This window comes from Coregonus clupeaformis, chromosome 6 (assembly GCF_020615455.1).
Source record: "Coregonus clupeaformis isolate EN_2021a chromosome 6, ASM2061545v1, whole genome shotgun sequence".
In the NCBI taxonomy this organism is placed as follows: Eukaryota; Metazoa; Chordata; class Actinopteri; order Salmoniformes; family Salmonidae; genus Coregonus; species Coregonus clupeaformis.
The window spans coordinates 11,129,363-11,146,902 of NC_059197.1; the positions used below are offsets into that span (position 1 = coordinate 11,129,363).

Below are 17,540 nucleotides of genomic sequence, written 5' to 3' on the forward strand. Positions count from 1 at the left end.
TCTGCTAACTTCTGAAAAACCCTATTGCTCTGGCTCTCTGTAATGGCACACTATTCCCAAAACTCTAAAGGGCCTTGGCCAAAAGTACTGCACTATATAGGCAATAGGCCATTTGGGACCTAGTCTCTTTCTCTGGTCAATGCCCACTATGTCACCATGCCACACCGTGAGAGATGGGGAGGGAGAGTCCTGGGGGCTTGCCCCCTCCGCTTCAATGTTTCAATGGTCTCCATTTGGTAACTTTGTGACTGTCAAGGTAATTCCAATAAAAAGGTGTAACCAATGGAATTGTCTATTGACTTATTTCTGCAGCAGAAGTTCAGTTTCTGTCTTGCCGTTAGTGCCTTCAGAAAGTATTCACACCCCTTGACCTTTTTCCACATTTTGTTGTTACAGCCTGAATGTAAAATTTTGTCACTGGCCTACACTCAACAAAAGTGGAATAATTGTTTTATTAATTCATCAAAAGCTGAAATGTGTTGAGTCAAGTATTCAACCCCTTTGTTATGGCAAGCCTAAATAAGTTTAGGACTAAAAATGTGCTTAACATGTCACATAATAAGTTGCATGGACTCACTCTGTGTGCAATAATAGTGTTTAACATGATTTTTGAATGACTACCTCATCTCTGTACCCCACACATACAATTATCAGTCGAGCAGTGAATTTTAAACAGATTCAACCACAAAGACCAGGGAGGTTTTTTAATGCCTTGCAAAGAAGAGCACCTATTGGTAGATGGGTAAAAAAAAGCAGAAATTGAATATCCCTTTGAGAATGGTGAAGTTATTAATTACACTTTGGATGGTGTATCAATACACCCAGTCACTACAAAGATACAGGCGTCCTTCCTAACTCTGTTCCTGCTCAGGGATTTCACCATGAGGCCAATGGTGACTTTAAAACAGTTAGTTTAATGGCTGTGATAGGAAAAAAACTGAGGATGGATCAAAAACATTGTAGTTACTGTGAAAATGAGGAAGCCTGTACAGAATACAAATATTCCAAAACATGCATCCTATTTGCAACAAGGCACTAAAGTAATACTGCAAAAAATGTGGCAAAGCAATTAACTTTGTCCTGAATAGAAAGTGTTGTGTTTTGGGCAAATCCAATATAACACATTACTGAGTACCACTCTCCATTTTTTCAAGCATAGTGCTGGCTGCATCATGTTATGTATATGCTTGTAATTGTTAAGGACTGGGGAGCTAAGCACAGGCAAAATCCTAGAGGAAAACCTGGTTGTCTGCTTTCCACCAGACACTGGGAGAGGAATTCACCTTTCAGCAGGACATTAACCTAACACACAAAGCCAAATCTACACTGAAGTTGCTTACCAAGATGACCGTGACTGTTCCTGAGTGGCTAAGTTACAGCTTTGACTTAAATCTGCTTGAAAGTCTATGGCAAGACCTGAAAATGGTTGTCTAGCAATGATCAACAACCAATTTGACAGAGCTTGAAGATGTGGAAAGCTCTTAGACTTACCCAGAAAGACTCACAGCTGTAATTGCTACCAAATGTGATTCTGACATGTATTGACTCGGGGTGAAATACTCATCTAATCAAGATATATTAGTGTTCTATTTTTTATATATATATTTTTTATTTTTACAAATGTTAGAATGTTTGTTCCACTTGGACAGAGTATTTTGTGTAGATCGTTGACAAAAAATGACAATTAAATCAATTTTAATCCCACTTTGTAACAAAACAAAATGTGGAAAAAGTCAAGGGTTGTGAATACTTTCTGAAGGCACTGTATATTAATGTTTACACTAAACTATATATATATATATATATATATATATATATATATATATATATATATATATATATATATATATATATATATTAAGCCATCAAATGTGTATGAATTATAATGGTTATATAATTTATAAATGGGGGGGGGAACTCATTAGAAGCCTACCCACTACTTATGAATAATTAATGTACAATCGCGAATGTCAGTGTTAGCAAAGTGATTTTTCGGTCAAATTTAAAAGGAAACAAATTCAATGTTTAAGCGTGGTTGAGTGTTGTGTAGGCTAACTCTAATAGTGGGTTACTGACTTTGAAGTAAAACTGTGGGTATAAGCAAAGGCTTTAAGTATAACTATGTGGGGATAAGCTTTGAATGGGTTGTAAAGTGTTCGTAGGAAGGGGGTTATCTGGAAAAACGTGTGGAAGGTGGCCGTTTAGAAAAATTAGCTTGTGCAGTGTTGGTGTGGATGGACAGATGAATAAAGAGATGCATAATTAAATTGTCATCTTTCAGGGCCCCATGAAAGATCTCCTGTCCAGCTTTTATTTTCCTCCTCCCTTCCCAGGGTGGGTGACATCGTCAGGTTAGTTGGCCCCGAGTTCCGCAGCCAGACCCTGGGCACAGGGCCAAGTCCAGTGAGGGACGGAAGTTATGAGACCGCCATTCAGGTGCCCTTTATTAAAAAGTCTGTCTCTACAAAGCATCTTTTTTTAACCTCGTGAACCAAAGCGGACGTCTTAGGCTACTTTCTTTAGGTTTAGGTTTATTTGAACATCTTGGTACATGCAGACACGTACAGAAAATGTGATGTCATACAATATATAAACACAAGTTAAAATATATACCTTTAATGCGTTAATCCTTTTGATGTGTGTTAAAGAGTAGTAGTTTTACAGCATTTAAAAATGTGTGATGGTCTCTGACGGATCTCACGGTATCCCTCATCTCTCATTTCTGGTTTTGTGTCCGGGCAATTTTAAGTTAAGCGTAGGCCAGCAACTAGTTAACTTTCTCAGTCAAAAAAGTGATTAATTGATCATAACCCTTAAGAAAGAAGATTGCAGTCAGAGTGCAGTATAACTGCAGTCTGCTGCAAATACTGCGTCCAAAATACCACAGTCGACTGCAGTTACTGCACTTTTACTGCAGTTTCAAAACTGCAATATTTTTTGCATTTATCGGAGGAACGACGGGACAACAAAAGCATTGTCGTTGGGCCTGATCCGTAAATATCATGCAACATAACCCCCAATTTCCTTCTTTATGTTCTTAAGAGTCACAGGGGTCCTCTTCTATTGAAAACCACAGGCTGTCTCGGTGCCTTCCTAAGGTCAGCCTGAGTGATGGGGATAGGGGGAAACTGTGGACCACTTGGCCAGCCAGACCATGGGCAATGCCAAAAAGTTCCATTGCCAAAAATGTTACCTCATTCTGCACAATGGATTTTTTATGAGAGCACACTTCACATGCAGAATTGTATGACTTTTAGAGTTGCCAGCGTGGGCACTTTCTGAAGGTGACTGAAGGGATGTAGGCTAGAACAAACCCCTAGTGCAGTGAGGTGAAGCCTAAAGCCTGGTCCTGAGCCACAACATTGCAGATGGTGACACATTGCTGTAGCCTAACCAGGATTGGGCATATTGTGGGCTAGTCATGATAGACTACTAGATGCCTTCCTCTTCAATGGATGATCCATAATTCGCTGAGGAGCTATCACAGTAAGAGCTTACAGCTCAGCAATAGTTTGAAGACTTGAATTCTGTCTTTGAAGACAGTTGACCATTTTATCATCTATTCGCCTGGGTGAGAACTGGGTGAAGTATGAGAGAATGGGAGAGCAGAGGCTGAGAGACACATTGTTGTTTCAGAACTGGGCGGTGCTCTCTCTCTGCCCCACCACTCGACTGACGTGCCCGAAGGAGGATGTCCGACACCTGATCCGTTCGGTCGCTCCATGGACTAGGTAGGGAAGTACCAAAGTTATCCAATAAACATACAAATGCGATTCAATTAACGAAGGACTCGGCGGAAAAGTAGGAGTTTACAATTATATCCCAGCGCAATTGCGCGGAATGCTGATAATGATATGAGTTTGATTGTACGGGATAATTTGGAGCTCCATGCTCAATTGGCCAATTGTCTGCAGAGCTGTTCGAATTTGGTTTCCACGTTGTGATAGGCACCGCGTTCTGGTTCAGAGGAAGGATAGCCTACTCATGCTTTCTGCATGAAAACACCTGAATACAATAGTGTTAGAAATTGCGTCAATTCAAATCTGGTATTAGGAACAAAAGAGGTCAACACGACTTCTAAGGTATACTAGTTATTTTAATTAATGCAAAAACCTTCAATGGTAAATATGATGTTTCGTATATACGGGCTCTCTGTGATGCCTCGCAGGACACTCCAGAGAACTAACACATTGTTTCAGAAACAATACCCAAATACTCTGACAGAAAGTTTCCCACTTCTCTGCTGGCCAATTAGAGTAAAGACTTGAGCGTGGTTTAAACTTTCTCAGCCAATCCGTTAGTTCAGGGGTTGGTCTCATCTCCTCGGCGCCATTTGTTGCACACTTCAGCCAGGCACAAGATTATCATAACAACCTATCATAGTGAGAAGAGCCAGCTCCCTTAGACATCATTCCTACGTCAAAGGAAGGCTCACAGATCACAAATAACTATTATAGTCTAGCATTTGAAGACACAATCCTTATCTTATTTTTACCCCCTAAAACAGCTCTTCACATCAATCACAGCCTTGCCAGGTGTCACAGCCTACATTAGCCCAGTCAAGAATGCATTCTTTCTAAGTTAGTCATCCCATCAATTTAGGAGAATAATAAATCTCCAATAATAGCCTATCCGAGATGATCAAACTCTTTTATACCAAGTATTCACGCCTTGCATTTAGCAGAACTATATGCTCTCAACATTGAGTGTAGGCTACCATTGACTGTGAACTGTAAAAATACTACATGTTCCAATGGAGCACAGGAAGCCAATGGAGATGGGCAGAACTCGTCCAATACTTTTTCTACTAGTGCTGATGTTGGTAGGGTTGGATGGGGTCGACGGACTCCCGAACTGTGTAGAAGGAAAATGGTAAGTGGGCGGCTGCACATGGAAATTATAAAAAAATTATATTTAGGCGACTCAACAAGCCCAGTATTTGCATTAATTTATTGTGTTTTGGTATCGTTTTTTTTTTTCCAGAAAAAAACAAGTGTTTTAAGTAGGCTACACTTACACAGGTACACAGGTTTGACCTAATGTATTTTTGTGCATGTTTATTTTTGCATGAGTGATTAAATAGCCAACCATACTAATGCATTGATCAGTATTACAATAGAACAGGGGAATAAATGGGGAGAAAAAGAAAATAAAGGAAGGAGTGGTGAGGGGGAGGGCTGGAGGGGTATGCTTCTGCTCACATATGGGTGACAGATATTTTAGCATAGCGAGATGGATAGATGGAGAGGGACTGTCATGGGATGGTGACATGTGGGTGACAGATATTTTAGCATAGCGAGATGGATAGATGGAGAGGGACTGTCATGGGATGGTGACATGTGGGTGACAGATATTTTAGCATAGCGAGATGGATAGATGGAGAGGGACTGTCATGGGATGGTGACATGTGGGTGACAGATATTTTAGCATAGCGAGATGGATAGATGGAGAGGGACTGTCATGGGATGGTGACATGTGGGTGACAGATATTTTAGCATTGCGAGATGGATAGATGGAGAGGGACTGTCATGGGATGGTGACATGTGGGTGACAGATATTTTAGCATAGCGAGATGGATAGATGGAGAGGGACTGTCATGGGATGGTGACATGTGGGTGACAGATATTTTAGCATTGCGAGATGGATAGATGGAGAGGGACTGTCATGGGATGGTGACATGTGGGTGACAGATATTTTAGCATAGCGAGATGGATAGATGGAGAGGGACTGTCATGGGATGGTGACATGTGGGTGACAGATATTTTAGCATTGCGAGATGGATAGATGGAGAGGGACTGTCATGGGATGGTGACATGTGGGTGACAGATATTTTAGCATAGCGAGATGGATAGATGGAGAGGGACTGTCATGGGATGGTGACATGTGGGTGACAGATATTTTAGCATTGCGAGATGGATAGATGGAGAGGGACTGTCATGGGATGGTGACATGTGGGTGACAGATATTTTAGCATAGCGAGATGGATAGATGGAGAGGGACTGTCATGGGATGAGAGCAGAGGAGGAGGGTTCCACGTCTGTGTAGGATTAAGTTGTGATTTCTGTTCCCTTTTGCACTTGTGCCAAGTGTCTTTTCTTTTTTTCCTAGAGGAGGCCTTTTGCCAGGAAGCCTGAAAAATGCAATGACTTAACTTGACTTTAATTTATTGCGTTTAACTCATAGTAGAAGAAATAGTGGAAGAAAAGTGGATAAATAGAATGAACAACTAACTATTTTGTCTTCGGAGGGGAGTTGAAATCCTTCCCCCAGTTGCAGATTCCACATGTTGTCGCCATTGAAGTGATTTTCAAATCAAGTCAAATTCTATTTGTCACATGCGCTGGATACAACAGGTGTAGACCTTACAGTGAAATGCTTACTTACAAGCCCTTAACCAACAATGCAGTTTTAAGAAAGAATGCCCCAAAAAATACAATATAAAATAATACGAAATAAAAGTCCTGTCTTGTTTCACAGGCTACTGCTAATTTGTGCTTTGTTTCAGGCGCTGTAACATTCTCTCTACTGCAACATACTGACTGTGCAAAGCTTCTCTCTCGCTCACACACACACACACACACACACTCACACTGTTTTCACCTCTCCATGGTCATGTCATGCTCCTCTTGTCACCTCTAATAATCTCTCTCTCAATTTAAAGGGCTTTATTGGCATGGGAAACATATGTTAACATTGCCAAAGCCTTGTGAAATAGATCATAAACAAACAAACAATCTCTCTCTCTTTCTCTCCCCCTCCCTCCCTCTCTTTCAGGAAGCTGGTGGGCTGTCTGTGGAGTCCCTGAGCTCTGTGAAGCATCATCCTGTGACGGGAGCGGCACTGAGTCGCTCCAAACGCTACGCCATCAACCCACTGGGCCACAAGTGGAAGCATTTCAACCTCACCTACAAGTGAGACCCTGAATCCCAATTCAGACCCTTGTCCCTATCCCCAAGGCACTTTTAGAGATCTGAGAGGATTCAGTGCCTTCAAAGTATTCACAGCCAATGTTCCCTCAATTGTTTTTGGCACTGAGCAAATTTCAGGTCTGCTGAGAGCAAACTTGAACGTTGTGTAAATTCTGTGCAACTTCCAGCACGTGTTTACTGTGAACACTGAGGCTGTACCTGCTTTAAGTTACAGTTTTAACAGTGGTCAAGTAGGCGACTGTGGCTATTTGATCATAATGTAGGCCTACCAGAGTGGCCTAGCATCAAAAACGATGGAGAAAATGCTTCCCATAACATTTTAACATGGAAATAGCTGTTCTATCAGTCAGCCTACAGTAGCAGCCAATGTGTGGTGTTCAATGTAGGCCTACATTCCATGACACGTTTGAAAAAAACATGCAGGGCTTGACATTAACCTGTTTATTCACTTGTCCTTCAGACAAGGAGGTGACTGAAAATGTTGTTATTTGACGCAAGAAACCACTTTACAAAATAAAATGCACTATTATTCTCATACCATTATTACAGAGAATCAGACAAATTATGCTACCCTCTGCCTATTGGCTACTTAGCTTATTCAAGCCTATTTCAAAATACAACACTGCCCCTTTAAGACAAATAAAAAGCTCTTCACCTGACTCGATTTTCAAAGATGTCTAGAAAATGTACACGTTTTGTGCTGTTGTAGGAAGCAATCACTCCCCCATTGCTGACTATAATTTACACTACATGGCCTAAAGTATGTGGACACCTGCTCGTCGAACATCTCATTCCAAAATCATGGGCATTAATATAGAGTTGGTCCCCCCTTTGCTGCTATAACAGCCTCCACTCTACTGGAAAGGCTTTCCACTAGATGTTGGAACATTGCTGCGGGGACTTGCTTCCATTCAGCCACGAGCATTAGTGAGGTCAGGCACTGATGTTGGGCGATTAGGCCTGGCTCGCAGTCGGCGTTCCAATTCATCCCAAAGGTGTTCGATGGGGTTGAGGTCAGGGCTCTGTGCAGGCCAGTCAAGTTCTTCCACACCGATCTCGACATACCATTTCTATATGGACCTCGCTTTGTGTACGGGAGCATTGTCATACTGAAACAGGAAAGTGCCTTCCCCATACTGTTGCCACAAATTTGGAAGCACAGAATCATCTAGAATGTCATTGTATGCTGTAGCGTTAAGATCTCCCTTCACCGGAACTAAGGGGCCTAGCCCGAACCATGAAAAACAGCCCCAGACCATTATTCCTCCTCCACCAAACTTTACAGTTGGCACTACGCATTGGGGCAGGTAGTGCACTCCTGGCATCCGCCAAACCCAGATTCTTCCGTCGGACTGCCAGATGGTGAAGCCTGATTCATCACTCCAGAGAATGCATTTCCACTGCTCCAGAGTCCAATGGCGGCGAGCTTTACACCACTCCAGCCGACGCTTGGCATTGCACATGGTGATCTTAGGCTTGTGTGTGGGTGCTTGGCCATGGAAACCCATTTCATGAAGCTCCCGACGAACAATTATTGTGCTGACGTTGCTTCCAGAGGCAGTTTGGAACTCGGTATTGAGTGTTGCAACCGAGGACAGACGATTTTTACACGCTTCAGCACTCGGCAGTCCCGTTCTATGAGCTTGTGTGGCCTACCACTTCGCGGCTGAGCAGTTGTTGCTCCTAGATGTTTCCACTTCACAATAAGATCACTTACAGTTGACTGGGGCAGCTCTAGCAGGGCAGACATTTGACGAACTGACTTGTTGGAAAGGTGGCATCCTATGACGGTGCCACATTGAAATTCACTGAAATTCTCTTCAGTAAGTCCATTCTACTGCCAATGTTTGTCTATGGAGATTACATGGCTGTGTGCTAGATTTTATACACCTGTCAGCAACTGGTGTGGCTGAAGTAGCCGAATCCACTAATTTGAAGGGGTTTCCACATACTTTTGTATATATAGTGTATCTATAACTGGGCGTCTACTCACAACCACTCATGCTGTAAACACAGTCCAGTTCAAAGAGAATGCACAGACACATATATGGCAATGGTCTATTTGCATATAGGCCTACTGCAGCTCTTATTGGTGCTGAATTGTACTCCGATGCGTTCTGCCTACAGCAAAATCTCTTGCATAGTTAATTTAGTTTCGGTATGTTGCATTGAAAGTGGCTAATATTGCATTGATTTGATCACAATTCCCACAGTAAAGGGAAACGTTCATAGTGTTAACTAAGGGGGAAAACTGTAGGAAGTTGAGTGAAGTTCAATTTCATGCTTCCCTGCGCAGGCTGATATTTCTTCTACTTGGCAGTCCCGGATGAGCTGCGCGCCCGCGCGCAGTTTAGAAGGAACATTGTTCACACCCCTTGACTTTTTAATATTTTGGTGTGTTACAGCCTGAATTAAAAATGTATTAAATTGAGATTTTGTGTCACTGGCGTAACACACAATACCCCATAATGTCAAAGTGGAATTATGTTTTTAGAATTGGTTTACAAGTTCATTAAAATTGAAAAGCTGTAATGTCTTGAGTCAATTTAAACCCTTTGTTTATGGCATGCCTTAATAATGTCAGGAGTAATCATTTGCTTAACAAGTCAAATAATAAGTTGTGTGCAATAATAGTGTTTAACATTATTTTTTAATGACTAGCTCATCTCTGTACCCCACACATACAATTATCTGTAAGGTCCCTCAGTCGAGCAGCGAATTTCAAACACAGATTCAACCACAAAGACCAGGGAGGTTTTCCCATGCCCCGCAAAGTAGGGCACCTATTGGTAGATTGGTCAAAATAAAAAAAGCAGACATTGAATATCCCTTTCAGCATAGTAAAGTTATTAATTACACTTTGGATGGTGTATAAATACACCCAGTCACCACAAAGATGCAGGCGTCCTTCCTAACTCAGTTGCCGGAGAGGAAGGAAACCATAATATTAACCTAAATACAGAATATAAATATTCCAAAACATGCAAAAGGCACTAAAATAAAACTGCAAGAAATGTGCTAAATAAACTAACTTTATGTCCAGAATACAAAGTGTTATGTTTGGGGCAAATCCAACACAGCACATCATTGAGTACCACTCTTCATTTCTTTCAAGCATGGTGGTAGCTGCATCATGTTGCGGATATGCTTGTCATCGGCAAGGACTAGGGAGTTTTTTTAGGCAAAAAGAAACGGAATAGAGCTTAGCACAGGCAAAATCCTAGAGGAAAACCTGGTTGAGTCTGCTTTCCAACATAGACTGGGAGACAAATTCCCCTTTCAGCAGGACAATAACCTAACACACAACGCCAAATATACAATGATCAACAACCAACTTGACAGAGCTTGAAGAATTTTAAAAATAATAATGTGCAATCCAGGTGTGCAAAGCTCTTAGAGACTTACCCAGAAAGACTCACAGCTGTAATCACAGCCAAAGGTGATTCTAACATGTATTGAATCAGGGGTGTGAATACTTATGTAAATGTGATATTTCTGTATTTCATTTTCACTGAATTAGCAAAACAATTTTTTCTAAAAATATGTTTTCACTTTGTTATTATGGGGTATTATGTGTAAATGGTTGAGAACAAAAATCTATTTAATCCTTTTTGAATTCAGGCTGTAACATAACAAAATGTGGAATACGTCAAGGGGTATGAATACTTTCTTAAGGCACTGTAGATTAGGAATATGGCAGCAATTCCACCTAACCTATCCAATCCACTCTTCAGCGAGCCCAAATCCCCTGACAGCACAGGGCTATATGTTATACCTAACAGTAGTTATTTTCATACGTTCCCTTTCAGTCGGTCACTCGATATAACATACTATGGGAACATACAATCACGCCCCAAGCTGGCTCATAGGGTACCAGAATAGGAGGCTCACGGCAGCCCAAGCACACACAGGTTCTACCGGTTCCAAAAAGCGGCTACAGATGCCACCTTTTTCCCTAATACCCGAGAAGCCTGAACTGTCAGAGCCCCATCTAGGGAAACAGAACCTGCTGCAACTTGGCTATGCGCACTGACACGCTGCCACTGCAGCCCAAGTCCATAGACCCCATGGTTCCAAGAACAATACATACCTTGCAAGCCTGAAATGTCAGAACTCGTTCAAGGAACTGCAAGTTCAAAACAACAGAACACCTGTTGTGACTTGGTAAAGCGCACACTCGCGCTGCATAGCATCAACCAGAGTCGATGAACCACGGTAGCCCGAGGCTCAAACCCACAGGAAACTGTGGTAACCTTGATAATGCACACTTTACGCACTGCCGTACCCCAAGGCAGCCCATGGCTCAAACCACAGGGAATTGTGGTAAGCCGTATAAATGCGCAACCTGCGCGCTGCCAACACCCACTCCCGGACCCAACCATAAGAACACTATGAACCACACTAGGAGAAGTTGCATCCACGTGTTAAAATCTCACAAGGGTATGTCGGGAACCCTAACTCGCTGAAGCACAGATATCACCAATCATCATGCCCCTGAACAATGCCCAAGCAGCCGCCACACCCCTAGTGGAGTGAGCATGCACACCGCTAGGCAACCCTTGTCCTTGTCGAAAGTCCGGGACCTGTAAGACATAGGCATAACCTTGGGAGCAAAAGCTGCATTAGGACGTAACATCACTTTGGAATCGGCAGGAACGGTGTCCAGGATGCGACACAACGTTCCATCGCTCCTAAGTCGGAGCCGAATCTCGTAGTCTTGGTGTGCTTGAAACGTTTGTCATTTACGTGACACGTTCTACCTTCAGGTGAGCTGGAAAGAGAAGAATTGAGGAAATGGATGCGAACCCCGGTATTATAGTCAGGAAGGCTGGGTTTCCGGGGGCTGGCTCAGCATCCATTGGCCCGTTGGGCGATTTCCGTTTTTTTCAGGTGAACATGGTTGGTCGTAGGACTCCCCATAATATATTATATACCGAGTGATCGACTGAAAGGGAACAGCACTGTGTTTTGGGGAATCCAAGTTTGTCACATTGTCTGTCACTTTCCTGTCTATACTTGTGTCTGTCTTTCTCTGTCTATGTCTGTCTGTTTGTCTGCGTGTCCGTTCATGTCTGTCAGGATCGTGAAGTTTCCCAACACGCTGAATAAAGACGACACCCGCAAGGCCATCAGCATTGCGTTCTCCAAGTGGAGCGACGTGTCCCCTCTCTTCTTCGCCGAAATCACAAACCCCAACAAGAGTGCTGACATTGTCATCGGTGAGACCACATAATTCAATAGAACCTTATTGTATCACTATGGGTGAGACATTAAGTTAAGGGTGTGTGTGTGTGTGTGTGTATCTCAATATTTGTTAAAACTCTTTAATACCCCCTGCTTTAAGTGTGTGTGTGTGTGTGTGTGTGCGTGCGTGTGCACATGTTTCCAGGCTTCTACACGTGGAACCACACAGATTGCTGGTGGTCTCCATTGCATCCCTGTTTTGATGGGCTAAACGGGGAGTTGGCCCATGCCTTCCTGCCCCCACGTGGGGAGATACACTTTGACTCCGAGCATGTGCTGACCAACTGGCAAGTGTCTTCACTGACATTTTCAACATGTCCCTGACTGAGTCTGTAATACCAACATGTTTCAAGCAGACCACCATAGTCCACGTGCCCAAGGACACTAAGATAACCTGCCTAAATGACTACCGACCCGTAGCATTGATGTCTGTAACCATGAAGTGCTTTGAAAGGCTGGTCATGGCTCACATCAACACCATTATCCCAGAAACCCTAGACCCACTCCAATTTGCATACTGCCCCAACAGATGCACAGATGATGCAATCTCTATTGCACTCCACACTGCCCTTTCCCACCTGGACAAGAGGAACACCTACGTGAGAATGCTATTCATTGACTACAGCTCAGCGTTCAACACCATAGTGCCCTCAAAGCTCATCACTAAGCTAAGGATCCTGGGACTAAACACCTCCCTCTGCAACTGGATCCTGGACTTCCTGACGGACCGCCCCCAGGTGATAAGGGTAGGCAACAACACATCTGTACTCCCTGTTCACCCATGACTGCATGGCCAGGCACGACTCCAACACCATCATTAAGTTTGCCGATGACACAACAGTGGTAGGCCTGATCACCGACAACAGTGGTAGGCCTGATCACCGACAACGATGAGACAGCCTATAGGGAGGAGGTCAGAGACCTGGCCGTGTGGTGCCAGGATAACAACCTCTCCCTCAACGTGACCAGGACAAAGGAGATGATTGTGGACTACAGGAAAAAAAAGAGGACTGAGCACGCCCCCATTCTCATCGACGGGGCTGTAGTGGAACAGGTTGAGAGCTTCAAGTTCCTTGGTGTCCACATCACCAACGAACTATCATGGTCCAAACACACCAAGACAGTCGTGACGAGGGCACAACAAAGCCTATTCCCCCTCAGGAGACTGAAAAGATTTGGCATGGGTCCTCAGATCCTCAAAAAGTTATACAGCTGCACCATCGAGAGCATCCTGACTGGTTGCATCACCGCCTGGTATGGCAACTGCTCTGCCTCCGACCGCAAGGCACTACAGAGGGTAGTGCGTACGGCCCAGTACATCACTGGGGCCAAGCTTCCTGCCATCCAGGACCTCTAGACCAGGCGGTGTCAGAGGAAGGCCGTAAAAATTGTCAAAGACTCCAGCCACTCTAGTCAAGTCTAGGTCCAAAAGGCTTCTCAACAGCTTCTACCCCCAAGCCATAAGACTCCTGAACAGCTAATCATGGCTACCCGGACTATTTGCACCCCCACCCCATCTTTTTATGCTGCTGCTACTCTGTTAATTATTTATGCATAGTCACTTTAACTCTACCCACATGTACATATTACCTCAACTACCTCAACTAGCCATGTACCCCCGCACATTGACTCTGCACCGGTACCCCCCTGTATATATAGCCTCCCTACTATTATTTTATTTTACTTCTGCTCTTTTTTTCTCAACACTTTTTTGTTGTTGTTGTTTTATTTTACTTTTTTATTAAGAAATAAATGCATTGTTGGTTAAGGGCTGTAAGTAAGCATTTCACGGTAATGTCTACACCTGTTGTATTCGGCGCATGTGGCAAATAAGATTTGATTTGATTTGACAACCACAAGTTCTGGATCCTGGGGAAGTCCCTCTTCAGCTGGAAACAAGGTGCAAAGAATCTCTACTCTGTCTGTCTGTGCTCCGATTCTCTACCCTTCGTTCACTTTCCCCCACCCATGGATTTCAAAGGAATCGATTGACGTCTATGATATCATTTTAGACGTTTTTATCAGATGTAATCTTGATGTTGTCTTGAAAAAAACTCTGGTTTACCTGGTTCTAACAGAGACCAGTTCGTTATAATCTGGTTGACGTATCCTCAACCAGAAAACCAGTTTACAACCAGAGAATGACATCATTAAGTTGTTATTTTCCACATTTTGCCTGCTGGGTAGGTGCACTTGATAATGTGTATGTCAAACATACTTCCGTTATCCCCCTTGTCCTTTTTTGGGGCGAAACATTTTATTTATTGGTTTTCACAACATTAAATATTTTATGTGGCATTCAATAATTACATTTTACAAGCACAGCAAATAACAAAAACAAATAAACAAACAAAAACAAAAAACATACAGCATATTGATTGATACATCACACATATACACTACCAGTCAAAAGTTTGGACACACCTACTCATTCAAGGGTTTTTCTTTATTTTTACTATTTTCTACATTGTAGAATAATATTGAAGACATCAAAACTATGAAATAACACATATGGAATCATGTAGTAAACAAAAAAGTGTTAAACAAATCAAAATATATTTTATATTTGAGATGCTTCAAAGCAGCCACCCTTTGCCTTGATGACAGCTTTGCACACTCTTGGCACTTTTTTGGTCACTACATGATTCCATATGTGTTATTTCATAGTTTTGATGTCTTCACTATTATTCTACAATGTAAAAATTAGGAAAAACCCTTGAATGAGTAGGTGTGTCCAAACTTTTGACTGGTAGTGTATATATATATATTATTTTTTTATCAGGACAAATCTGATGGGGCATGTGCCCTTATGGCATAGATTCTACAAGTGTCTGGAACTCTATTGGAGGGATGCGACAACATTCTTCCACGAGAAATTCCATCATTTTATGTTTTGTTGATGTTGGAAAACGCTGTCTCAGCCGCCGCTTCAGAATCTCCCATAAGTTTTCAAATGGGTTGAAATCTGGTGACTGTGAGATGCACACACACACACACACACACACACACTTTAAACCCCCTATGCTCCATTGAGACCCCTCTTTCAAAGTCACTGAGCTCTCCTGTTCTAGCCATCGTACCCAAAATAATGGGCAACTGGGCATTTAAATACATGACCCTAAGCATGATGGGATATTAATTACTTAATTAACTCTGAAAACCAAACCTGTGTGGAAGCACCTGCTTTCAATATACCTTGATCCCTCATTTACTCAAGTGTTTCCTTTATTTTCGCAGTTACCTTTAAGTTACCTTTATATACCAACACACAATTCTAGAATCTAGATGTTACCTCAAATCACACACCAGACACACAACACTGATCAATCACGTGTATAATGACTATGTATTCTATCCAGGGATCCAAATCCCCTTTGTTATTTGATATAATTTGTGTACGTGCGTAATTGTTTCTGTTCCTTTCCCCAGGTGTGTGGTTGAATGACCTGGTGGAGGTGTACTGTGGCACTCCCGTGACCCCCAGGCCCCTGATGCACTCCAATGCCACCTACACGGGCCAGAGGGACATTACCCAGGACGACATCTGGGGAATCCAGCGCCTCTATGGTAAAGGAACACACAGATCAATCATATGTTTTTTTGTTTGTTTGCAATTATAAATTAAGACTTTATATATATATATATTTTGTATACATGTATTGTAATGATGTCATTTCTAACAGTGTATTAAAATGGTCTTAACATTGTATTAACATACTCTATTCCACCAATTCCCACTCAACTCATTGTGCAATTACAACACGATAGCAATACAATTACTACAGTACTATGTAACATGTTAATACAATGTTATTGATACACAAGTCATTCGTTTTATTACACAGGTATAAAACATAACACTAAGAAAATGCTAAGAGCAACCATAAATGTCTATATGTGTGTTGTATTCCAGGATGCATGGACAAGAAGCGCGTGTGTGATCCATGGGCTCGCCTTGGCTTCTGCGAGAGGAGGAAGAGCTTCATGAAGAAACACTGTGCCCGCCGCTGTGACCTCTGCTATGGTCAGACAGACATATTGTCCACTCTTGATTGGACATAAATTTAACTACAACGCAGTTTACCAGTTGGAATTTAAATTGAATTTAAAGTTCCAATCTCCATATACACTATCTACATGAGATCCCATGAATGGCATGCATTTAGGACTGTCTTAAGCCAGCAAATGGATCAGGACTTGATAGTTAAATGTGGATCTAGCCTGGTTTTGCTAGATTAGATTTTGGACGTTTTAACACAAACTGGCTGCCTGGTAGATGGCTTTCCTTTGAATTACTGTTGATTATCTCTCCAAATCAGATGTGTGATTATGGACCTGTCTGGCGCTTTGAATAACAGCATTTGCGAAACGGATAACTAAAATGCTATGTTGCCAACATTCAGGCTTTCCCAACTCTGTGTCCTGTATCCTCCCTTGTCCTACTGTACTGATATCACCTCTGTGGCATATGTTTTATCCCCAATAGACTCGATTTCAAATCTTTACACGATTCCTCGCATCCTATCTTCTCTCCTTTTTCTCAACCGAGGAATTGAGGAAAGATGAATTGAGAAAAAGCCATAGAGGAATATTAGGCCTATCTTGTGGGGGAAGTATTATAACTGTCCTGGTACTTCACTCACTTCCTGTAGAGCCTCTTGAGGATGTTCCCACGCTAAGTCCACCGCCTGCCAACGTCAAGATCAAGATGGTTCCTCGTGGAAAGGTTGTGGGCTTCCGCTGTGGGACGAAGAATCCTAGATCGCCTCCCAAAGTCAGGTGAGAGAATAGTCTAAATACAGTAATGTACAAATCCTATTTTTGGTGTTTATTGGACAGGATAGAGCTAGGTAGATAGGAGGAGAGAGGGTGCTAGAGCAGTGGGTTGGATTCGAACCAATGCACTCAGTGGCAGTACACAATACATGTGATCCAAAGGCAGGTGCTTAGACCGCGTCACAACCTCTGACCACTATATAATTAATGGTCAGATTCTCCCATTGTTTTATCAGGTCTTTTTATGGGAGCATTTAAACAGCATGCAGTTAGTTTTTTCTTCTTTTACTATGATTATGTTTCTGGCAAAGGTTGTTGGACGTACATACATGACATTTCAATGATTGGTTTCTCTCTCCCCGTGCTCTTCCCTGGCATGACCTTTGACCTTGCTCCAGCTGGTACAAGGATGGAGAGCAGCTCCTGCTCTCTATCCCCGGCTACATCATCATGAAGGACCGCGACCTCCGCATCGTCGCCAACGAGTTTAACGAGGGCACTTATACCTGTCGCATCCATCGTAGCGGCAACGTGGTCTCTGCAAACTCCTGGGCTATCCGCCTGAAGCCTGAACAGCCCTCCAACAGCTGA

At 42.6% G+C, this 17,540-nt stretch overlaps 1 protein-coding gene across 1 annotated transcript; it reads left to right on the top strand.

Moving 5' to 3' along the window:
• Positions 1-156: 156 nt before the first annotated feature.
• On the top strand, positions 157-17,540 carry LOC121568433 (matrix metalloproteinase-23-like). Its single transcript, XM_041878973.1, has 10 exons — positions 157-236; positions 2,334-2,436; positions 6,775-6,911; positions 12,009-12,148; positions 12,319-12,446; positions 14,034-14,073; positions 15,603-15,740; positions 16,087-16,197; positions 16,826-16,952; positions 17,348-17,540. The coding sequence occupies exons 1-10, from the start codon at positions 157-159 to the stop codon at positions 17,538-17,540; spliced, it is 1,197 nt and encodes a 398-aa protein (XP_041734907.1).

Bases quoted from the DNA above. Each gene is read 5' to 3' on its own strand.
- LOC121568433 (XM_041878973.1), top strand. From the start codon at position 157: ATGCCACACCGTGAGAGATGGGGAGGGAGAGTCCTGGGGGCTTGCCCC. The intron at 2,437-6,774 runs GTGCCCTTTATT...CCTCTCTTTCAG, and splicing joins GTTATGAGACCGCCATTCAG to GAAGCTGGTGGGCTGTCTGT. The intron at 6,912-12,008 runs GTGAGACCCTGA...CATGTCTGTCAG, and splicing joins CATTTCAACCTCACCTACAA to GATCGTGAAGTTTCCCAACA.